A 10,543-nucleotide genomic window follows, 5' to 3' on the forward strand; every position below is an offset into this window, starting at 1 on the left:
CACAAATACTCTACGTAGTCTTGTATTACATTTAATCCACAGTTTTTGCTAAACTACACATTAGCCAACGCGCAACTGCTTTACTGACTGGATGGGAGAGGCACCAAATGTTGCCTTGAGGGCCATGAATATTTGAAACGGAGGTAATGTAAAACTTTTTTTTGGGGGGGGGGGTTGAAGGAGACACCCGATCCACTCTTGAAAGCTGCCACTGGGTTTGTAAATCTAATTAGGATATCGGACACTCCTCTATTAGACCATATCTTATTACTCACTCCTCATGAAAGCATGTGAACATCACATTTTCTTGAGTCATTTAAAAAGCAATATTGCAAATAGTTTGGACTTGAGTCAGTTTGAAAATGAAAACGTATTTTTCCCCTATTGTAATGGCACTTATGTTTCTTGTTCGTGTGAGCTCAGAGAACTTCTGGTCGCCCCTGCCTCCTTGCGTGGGCAATAGCGCCCCCGGGTGGCCACAGAGAAGAAGTCGCAGGATCCCAAACTCAAAGCAATTAAGATGGAAGCAATGAAGTGTGGAGAGGAAGACAGGGTGCACTGGAGAGGATCACCAGAGAAACATGCAGACTATGGGGAAATCAAAGTAGCAGAAACATAGGAAAATATATGAAATTAAATATGCATTTAGATACAGTCACATATTTGTGGTTCAATTTAGAAAAAGGAGACTCAACTGTGTATCCTCCACTGCTGTTCTACTACTACCGATAATATTAAAAAAGATGATCATTTCCCTATTTAGCTTCTGTTGAGTTTTAAGAATGAATAAAAACTGATCTGTTCCAACCACTGAATAAATTGTGATTTTATGAAACAGCTGAAACACATTTTTGCTGTGTTGTGATGAAGTCGGGTCCTCGGGTTTCTCAGGAACCTTCCACCGTCAATCACGCCGCTGCTTTCCCAGCCAATTATCTGGCGGGCTGCAGCTGTTTGGGACTTTATCTGTGAACTGTTTATAAAAGTCCAATCGTGCACACATTCTGCAGTGCGTGTGCAGAGGAACATGAAATGCTTCTGTAGGTCCACCAACGCTTCAAGCTTTGTAAACCGGGGATCATTTTCTTCTGTCTGTTTGGGGTAAAAACACACTCTGCAGGTAGGTGATTCAGATCTTGACCCATTCATATAAATGTTTTTTATTTGCTGGACTTCTACTTTAGGTACCCTCAAATCAATCACCAAAGCTGCTTTTCCTTTTCATTCTTTGACAATTGCTTTTAAAATAATAGAGCAAAAGAAAGACCTAACCTAACTTTATTTAACCCCTTTATTCTGGTGTGAAGTAGGTGGTTGCCGAGCGTCACCGGTGTTGAGGATGAGCAGAGAGAAGGTGTTATTGTCCCTGATGCTGATGTCCGTGCTGAGTTCACTGACCCGACACACCGTATGTGCAGAGCAGCTGACAGAAGAGTCCTGCACTGTTCAGATCCTGGTTCCTGGACTCAAAGGTACGACAACAGTGACCATTAGAGACAGAAAACAAGGAAAATGGCTTAATGGCTATTTATATTCTTTTAAAGGAGACCCGGGTGAAAAAGGGGAGAAAGGGGCACCGGGGAGGCCGGGAAGAGTCGGCCCAACGGGAGAGACTGGTGTAGTTTCTTTCTCTCTATTATGAACAACAATAATTTCTTGTTTGTTTGTTTATTGTTTTCGTTCCGTCTCAATCCGGGGGCAACGTTTGTGCTGCTCCAGCTGATAGCGCGCTCTTGCAGCACCACCAGGCCGAGAGAGTGTTTACATTAGGGTGGGAGATGGGAGGAGAAGTGGTCAAGTGTTTACTGAAGGCCCTAATGAGGAGGGGAGGTCACTCACATATTTGAGATTACACACATTCGGCGCATTTTCACCTCAGTGGAAAATTGGTAACTTTTCTTTCTTTAACCTGCAAGCTTTTCCTATTTCCAAGGTCAACCCGGGCCTAAAGGTCAGAAAGGTATAATGGGCCGTTATGGAAAAGTGGGCCCAAGTGGAATCAAAGGTAATCAAAGATTTCTGTTTCAAAGCAAAGATTGGATTTAATGATTTGCTCCGGTTTATATCTCAGGGGTGAAGGGAGACATGGGGGATCCTGGTCCAAGGGGAGATCCAGGTGGGATACCCAGTTTATCCAGCAGATCACTGCCAGAGAGATGAATCCATTTGGGAGAATAGGCAGAAATGTGCTGTAATCCTGGCATATTTGCTTTACCAGGAGCTCCGTGCGAGTGCACGCCACGGAGGAATGTGATCGGAGAGATGGATCTCCTCCTGGCCCACCTCTCCTCCGAGCTGAAGTTCATTAAGAACGGTATGTTCCCAGCACTATTTATCGACTCCACCGTGTGCGGTCGGACACAAATTTCCACAGTCGGTTGTCGGTGTCGTTAAGTCCCGGCGTCGGTGTTTCTGCTCCACCTGTTGTTCTGCGAACGCCGGCGTCATCGGTGTGAGATTTATAGAAATACAAGTGCTCATTTTTCAGCACTGCCCTCCCTGCAGCTGTTGCTGGCATTAAGGAGACAGACACCAAGGTCTATCTGTTGGTGAAGGAGGAGAAGCGCCACGCCGACGCCGAGCTCTACTGCCAAGCGAGGGGGGGCCACCTGGCCATGCCCAAGGACGAGGGGGCTAACGCGGCCCTTGGCGAGTACATAACCACCGCGGGCCTGAGCAGAGTCTATATCGGCATCCACGACCTGAGCCAGGAGGGGGTCTTCACCTACGTGGACCTCTCCCCCGTGACCGCGTTCAGCAAGTGGAGGAACGGTGAGCCCAACAACGCCGAGGACTGTGTAGAGATGCTGGCGTCTGGGGAGTGGACAGATGTGGCGTGTCAGCCCACGATGTACTTCATTTGTGAGTTTGACAAGGACAGAATCTGATATGAGAAAAACAACAAATAAACCACTGGGGAAATAAACAAACCTGTGTGTGTTTGGGGCCACAGTCTGTAAATAAAACAGAACTTTATTGCCAACTTAACTTTAACTACCAACGCCGTTAATCTCACGCTGCGATTCATTAGCGTCTCAGACAGCTGTATGAGTGACATTATGCAAACTGTGCACTCAGATGGAAGTATTACATTTTACCAACAAACAGGACAAATGAAAAAGATGAGATTTGGCACAGAATATCACATTAAAATGTCATATTAGTTCCACTTGGCTGCCTTCAATCAGGGAAATATGGCCGACGGCATTCATTTTATAGTTCTGTTTATGCTGAATTAGATCCAGCTGTCAGACACGTGCCATCTAGTGGTTAAAACCTGTACTGCAGGAAAACGTCACGAATAGGTGCAAAGGTCTGCAAGTTTCATTTAAAACGATTAAATAAGACTACAAACATATAGGAAGGCTGGAAATAAAATTTAAACTATTTGAACCGTAGTCCGCGTGTAAAATTAGTAAATAACTGCTACAGTTTTATGCAACGTTTAAAAGTGTAAACCAGCCCCGGATATTTAGCGTGGAGAGTACGACAGACGTCAACAAAGAAAGTAGGAAAAACAACCAGCAATCACGTCGGTTAATCCTCTCATAATTGAAATGCATCCCACTGAACGTAAACACAACTTTGTTTATTGGGCGAAAAAAAGCCACAAGGGGCGTCAACAACAAAGTGATTACATCACCGCCACGCAGCGCCCCCCCCTACGGATCCAACCCGTCCGTAGCGGCCTCACACTGCGTGAAAGTATTAGTTTTGGAAGCTGAGTATTTATCTGATGTTGACGACGCTGATTGGGCAGATGCAGCAAAAGAGGCTGAAATTACCCCGAGACGGCGGGTTGGAGCTGAACAGGCTGACATCATGTAGAACATGAAGCATCTAAAGACAGGGGGCGTTTCAGCATCCGACGCACCAGGTAACAACATGACAGCAGGAGAAAAAAAGACATATTTTAAGTTTATGACATTTTTATCTTTTGGGAAACCTCTGCAGTTTTTTTTGTCGTGTGATTAATAGCGGCTGTCTTCCACCCCTGGCTGCTATTGTATTTAGGATGGGCATCCCAGCTGAGATGATAACCGACCGAGTCGCTCTAAAAAGGGGAATTTGAATATGCATGATGCGGTTCTCCTAATAATGCAAGCCCGGAGTCCCTTAAGAAATGAATAATTAATGCGGAGATGAATTATGCATTTAATTGACCAGGACTTGTCTGGCATAAACCAATTAGGTGCCATTGTTGGTGCAATCTCTGGTTACCACTGTGGTAAACAACCCGGACAGCTCTGTCCGTCGGTGGACAGGCAGATAATCGGAGGGGCAGAAAAGTCTTGTTAATGATAAATGTGAGCAGAATCGCTGGGGATAAAACACCCCCTCCCCCAAACCTCCACTCCAAATGGAAGTTTAATTTTGTACCACTCTAGCCGTGGTCCATCCCTCTACTGTAATGAAAAGACTCTATTCACAAAGTCTTGTTTAAAGACGAGCTGATTTTGATGAGAAAAAGGTCCATGAACGAATAAGGGAGGCATGTTTAAACTGAAAATATCATATTGCGTCTGGGTTTGTCTGCATGTTTGCTGCTGAAATAAAGAACAACTGTCTGAAGCGGTGCAACACATCTCCTCCTCACTGAGTTGAGCAGGTTGGTAATGTGGCCTGTGGAATGTTGCTCTGCTCCTCCAACCCAGAGCTTCCCAAACATGCTGAATGGCTGACATGTCCGGTTAAGAACTGGGATGTTTTCAGCTTCCAGGAATTGTGTTGAGATCCTGGCAACGTGGGGACGTGCACGATCATGCTACAGCATGAGGTGAAGGTGGTGGATGACTGAATGATCCGACTGCCGTCAGGTGGAGACCCTGATGAGGACCAGGAGCCTGCAGACGACACTTTCTGGCAGAAATTCTTTGTTTATGCAAACCGACTGTTGCAGCAGCTGTCCGGGTGGCCGCTCCCAAACCACCTCGGAGGTGAAGACGCTGGATGAGGAGGTCCTGGGCTGGTCTGAGGTCACCAGGCCGCTTGATATAGTACAAAATTCTCTGAAACCCCTTTGGAGTTGTGCGTATGAGCCTTCCTCGTGTTTCCGAGGCATTAAAATAATCTGTTTCCCAAACAGTTCAATTCACCTGACTGTTTTTACGTGTCGAGCGTGCTGCTGTTGCCGCGGAAACGTGTAATCTGATCGGGGAAAACGTGCACTCATTTAACAGCAGAGTAAGTATCTGCGGAGATGCGCTCAGGTGGCATCTTATTCGCCTCCTGCCAACACATTTGTGCCAGTTTACCGACACACAAGACAGGCGAGAGTGGTTTTGGTCTGTCGACATGCTAAATTCCTGCCATCGCGACGCCGAGTGTAACAGCTGAAAAGCACATCTCTGCACACGCAGCATTTCAATTAACATTTCCCATGTGCAAAAGTCGTTGGGGGGGATGGGGGGGGCGTGCACAATTCGTTATGAAACGGCGCTATCATCAATCACTGTCTGCGAGCAACATCAAGTTACCTTTGCCTCTCACTTTGATGGCTAATCCCAGCAGAGACGGGGCTGGCCCACTTGATCAAGCGCGGCGAGCCTCGTAGACACATCATATGCAGAGTAGGGTGGGGAGGGGTGTGGTGGGGTGGCTTCAGTGACTAAAATGAAAAAAAAAAGGTCTCTTCAAACCAGAACTGGGAGCATTTGTATTGTGATTAAGTAGACGGTGGAGTGCTTTGAATCCATGGGAGGATGGGGCCTCCGAGGGCTGCAGATGAACACCAAATCAGCCTGTGACAATGAGAACATGCCCAGTCAGCAGGCTGAGGTGGGAGATGGCGGCCCCCCTCCCCGGGTGAGCGCCGCGTCTTACATCTGATAGTTCTAACCATGAAGGATGACAACGCCGTGGCAGGTGCCAATTTTTTTTCAGATGGAGAAAAATGTCCCGGCCCGTTTTTCTGTTGTCTCCAATTGAGGAGCATGAATATTTATTGCCAGCATATCTGAGGCTAAATGAGATGCTGAAAACGATTCTACGCTCAGAAACTATTAACACAACAACAACAACAACAACAATCTTCTCAATTGATGCTCAGGTTTGAGAAAACATGAATGAATTCTGTTTAAATGGCAGCAATTGCAGTTCCACACATGGCCATTAAGGGGAGACAGAGACAGACCCTTGACTGGGTTCCGCATCCAGCAGTTTCAGTCCAGGATCAGACATTCACTGCTGGATTTGACTCCCTCCAACTCTGTCTCTGATCCACATGAATTCATAATCACCGTCTGACCATTAAGCAACCTTTGGGGGGTGGGGTGACACATGTGACAAAATCTGCCCACTCCGTCTCCTCTGACAGCTGTTTAGATTACTGATTGCGGGCGCATTTATAGGGTCGTGTCTGCCATTAATTCCTGTCCAGACTCACAAAATAGGAGAGATCTGGTCTAAAATCCCTGTAAAAATCTGCAGGGAACACGCCCACTGAGGCTGTGTAAAACATAACCTTGTTCCTGCAGGCCTGTGCTACAGGGGAGGGAGGGAGGGAGGGAGGGGGTAACAGAGCACCCAGCAGTTTCTGCACTACTGATTGGGACATCTGGTCTGGGGCGACCGCTGAAGCCTGAACTGAAGCTCCCCAGCACGCCGTGTTCCTGTCAAACGCTCGTGGATGTGCTGAGTTAGGGGCTTCATGGACCTGAAGAGCGGGTGAATTGGTGGTGGGGCTGCAAACGAGTGAAAGGGAGAACAGAGTTATGACTCAAAGTAATTTCATGCCGCGGGTTCTGATAGTGAGCAGCGCCGACGTGGCCCGGGTCGACTCAGGAGCACCCCAGAAGGCCGACTGAAGCTTTTATTAACCACGCTGAGTGACATCACTGATGACTCCCTTCTGGATGAGCTCACTGGTAGCGTTCCCCCTCCCAGCCCCACGGAAAAACAGCCCGCCCTCACAGGCCCCCGGAGTGTCTCCTGCAGCCACGGTGGCTACAGGCCGCTCGGGCTCCACTTTCTGGCCCCCTGGCTATCATATCACAGTGTCCTCTTGTTGACTCCTGCTCCCCGCTCCTTCAGAGGGACACAGATTACCCGTCGCTCCGTCCCCTTGAGCCTCTTTCACACCAGCTCCACCTCTCTCCCCCCCCACGCAGGCAGCCGGCTGCTCCCACAGGACGCCGTGCTGGAGATATGCAGGAGGCAGACTGACCTCAGCTTCTCCGCTGCCTGTTTTCCCAGTCCTCCTGCTGCTTGTGCTCCCTCTCCTGGCTCCCCGGCAGCCCCTCGTCCTCTGATTTCTCCTCCCCGAGTGACGCGGCCCTGATTTCGCTGTGTGGATTTAAATAAGATCTGTTTACATCTCACTGTCAGACTGTAAACACGCAAAACAAGCTGCTCAATTTTTGATCGCCCAGCTGTACTTTGATTCCGAACTTCCCCGCCAAGCCCCTTCCCCGTCACTCCAAGACGAATCGTGGGGTGCGGGACCAAATTAACCGCCACCCGCTGCTACGCCACCGCCGCACCTTCCTTTTTGATCTGGAGCGGCTACGTGGACACCTCAGCGGCAGGCCTGAACTCTGTTTCAACTCCCCTCGTGTCGTACGAATCGAACAAACTTCGCTTCTCTTTTGTTGTTTTTTATCTACCCCCCCCCCCCCCCCCCCAACTACCCCCCCCCCCCCCAGCCCAGCAATGGCTGCAGAATGTTCAAAAGAATACCAACAGGCTGTGCCTCTGCATTAAAGAAAGCAAACAATTGAAGAAAACACTGCCATTTCCCCAGAGTCCATGTTAGCGAGCTCGCGAGCGCCGCCACCAGACGTGTGTTCTGGTGGAAGCCCGAGGTCTCTGCACCACCCCCAGAGCCAGCTCGGGAATCCAGACGGGCAGCTGCGGCTGAGGGGAAACATCAAATCTCATCTCAGCGTGGGAGCCGTCCCTCACCTTGCTCTCCTGCAGAGGGGACCAGGAGCCTGCGAGGAGAAAATTGCCTTATGCGGAAGCATTAATCCAGATGTGTACCCTGCTGAACATCCCTCGGAATTCTCCTCCGCTCCTCCTTCCGTATTCCCGACCTTCTTCCGTCCATCCACAACCTGCTGCTGTCTGAAGAATAACTTGTTCCCTGTGACTTCTTCCCTTTCCCCTTTAAGCTTGTTTGGATTCTCTTTGTTTGATCTAGCCTGATAAATAAGACAAATGCTGTTAGAAATTCATGGTGGCCTCCGTTTTCATCAATAAATGATTAGTTTGCCACGCTCCCCGGTGATTGATAGGTTGTGCCGGGTATGTATTGGAAGCAGATGAATTCGATACAGTGGGAATCGCAGGGGAACCACAGTCATGAAAAATTGAGGTCAAAGGAAAATGTAAAATGAAAGACAGGAAAAAAAATAAAAGCGTTGCAAATACAAGTGACGCCCCGTCGTTTCTTGTCTTCTTCCTTGCAAAAAAGCAGAAAAAACAGTCAATAAGGAAGCAGAGAGGAAGCGGGGAAGTGCCTTCATCAGTGCCCCTTTCCCTCCGCTCCCCCCGCGTGGGCTCGCGTGCGCAGCCAGGGGCCAGAAGAAACGCACATCTGAGCTGGAGATGACCAAACAACAAACAGGCAGGTGTCCAGAATCCCTGCCCTCTTCTCCCTACAGGGGGGGCTCCTGCATCTCTCCTCCCTACAGGGGGGGCTCCTGCATCTCTCCTCCCTCCCCCATTCTCTCCAAGACCTCCATTATCACTAAGAAATCTGTTGTTGCCAAAAGACACATTTCTAGGTATATATACATGTGTGTGTGTGTGTTTGTTCTACATGCCTCGTATGAGCTAAGCCTGCGCTGCTGGCGGTGTGTGGGTGTGATGGGGGTGTGTGTGTCTGTGTTGTCGGGGAAGGGCGGGGGGCGGGGGTGGGGGGGGGGGGTAGTTAGTTATTTTCAGTGAATGTTAAACAGAAGGAAATATCAAACACCATTGAGGGGTCTTGAATCATGGATGAATTCAGTCTGGTCATCTTGTTGGAAAAGCCTTGTTAACTGTGACGTGTGTGTGTGTGTGTGTGTGTGGGGTCTATGTGTGAATGTGTGTGCCTCTGGGGGTATTTTAATCACAAACACATTAAAGTAGCATTCAAAACACATAGTTTTAAAGTTTCTCCATCCTGCACGTGGTGACCTTTGACCTCTGTGTTGAGGTTCCTCTCCTGTGTGTCTGACCTTAAGTCCTAATCTCCATATCAATGGCTCTCCTCCCCACCTACCACATGATTGATCAGCTGCGACGCGCTCGAAGGAAGAGACTGTTGTCCGCAGCCACGGCTTGATGAATCAGAATGGTCAGTAGGGTCATTTATTCATTTTATGTTGCTTTTACAACATTAAACATCAGCCGCGGGTTGACAGCGCACGATCATTTTTCTTTCTGAAAGCCCTTCACAGTCTGAATTTGTGTTTTGGAGACTGCCGCTGCTGTCACTTAAATCACCGGCAGCTGTATTTTATCATTCGCTTTATATTCTGTGTCTCATTCCGCAGCCAAAGACAAAAGTGGGTTTGTGAGAAGACGCCGTTGTCATCTGGTGCTGGTGAAAGCAGCCGTCACTGTCAGCTCAGGACCCCGGGACCAAAAGTTCACGCCGGCCGGACGTAGTTGTGGCAGAGCGGCCGAGGCTCTACGCTAAATAAATAAAAGCCTCGACAGCAACATTGATCTCCTGAACAGGATCGGCAGCGGGAGAGGACGGGAGGGCGGTAAAGAACGGAGGGCTCCTCAGAGAGGGAGAATAAGAGACTGCCAGGCCGGACTTGTAATTGTGATTAATCGCTCTTCTCAGAGGGCACCGTGTTCAACGCAGACTGACAGGAGCCGAAGGGCAGCGTCAGGGCCGGCAGCTGAGGGTGGACCTTTGATCAGGCAGAGCTCAAACTCACAACAAGCCTGATGCGACTCAAAGCAAACCAGCTCCCGTCCACCACCTGATCTCACCACCGCCCGGGCCTCCTCACCTCACATCCGTACGTGGTTCCCGGCCACTCTGAGGAGCTGATGTCGCCCTGTCTCTGCGTGTGTCTCAGGGGATCTGATCACCAACGGTCACTTTCAGAGGGTTTATTTTCACCGCGTCCCGTCACTCTCAGATACACACCAACAGCATCTCTGTGGGCGAAGATCTGACATATCTACAATGCAACGATGCGTCGCTTCTTCTTTTCTGCTGCCATTTTCTACTCACCATCATATAAGGCTGCCACAGGCGCTGTGGCTTAGTTGGTTAAAGTGCCTGTCTAGTAAACAGGAGATCCTGGGTTCAAATCCCAGCAGTGCCTTTGTAACTTTTGTGGTGGTGATGGACTGACTCCATTTACCTGTTCTGGGTCCAGTTTACCAGACCAGCATTACATTTGTAGAGCAGCAACAACTGAGGTTGGTCTTACAGGAAAACCCGATTAATTTAAGTGTTTGAGAGAGAACCAAGAAAACATTTTCTAAATTAAACAAGTTTCAGAGGTGTAATTTAGTAATACAGACATTCATTAGAGATTTTCTCTACCTTGCCAAGTAGCGCAGCCCAAGAGAAGGTGTTACCACACAATCATTC

At 48.7% G+C, this 10,543-nt stretch overlaps 1 protein-coding gene and 1 non-coding gene across 3 annotated transcripts; both read left to right on the forward strand.

The window, feature by feature from the left end:
- The first annotated feature begins 981 nt into the window (after positions 1-981).
- colec11 (collectin sub-family member 11) lies at positions 982-2,930 on the forward strand. 2 transcript variants are annotated; one of them, XM_057059283.1, is made up of 7 exons: positions 982-1,120; positions 1,308-1,472; positions 1,545-1,616; positions 1,934-2,005; positions 2,072-2,116; positions 2,219-2,314; positions 2,506-2,930. In XM_057059283.1, the coding sequence occupies exons 2-7, from the start codon at positions 1,340-1,342 to the stop codon at positions 2,886-2,888; spliced, it is 801 nt and encodes a 266-aa protein (XP_056915263.1). In that variant the 5' UTR covers positions 982-1,120; positions 1,308-1,339; the 3' UTR covers positions 2,889-2,930. The 2 variants fall into 2 exon arrangements, with proteins under 2 accessions (XP_056915263.1, XP_056915264.1); XM_057059284.1 differs by having other exon boundaries at positions 986-1,120; positions 1,311-1,472.
- Positions 2,931-10,197: 7,267 nt separating this feature from the next.
- trnat-agu (transfer RNA threonine (anticodon AGU)) lies at positions 10,198-10,271 on the forward strand. The gene has a single exon. It is a non-coding gene; the product is annotated as a tRNA-Thr (tRNA).
- Positions 10,272-10,543: the final 272 nt, after the last annotated feature.

The sequence above is a fragment of the Takifugu flavidus genome, chromosome 16, assembly GCF_003711565.1.
Source record: "Takifugu flavidus isolate HTHZ2018 chromosome 16, ASM371156v2, whole genome shotgun sequence".
NCBI classification, from domain to species: Eukaryota; Metazoa; Chordata; class Actinopteri; order Tetraodontiformes; family Tetraodontidae; genus Takifugu; species Takifugu flavidus.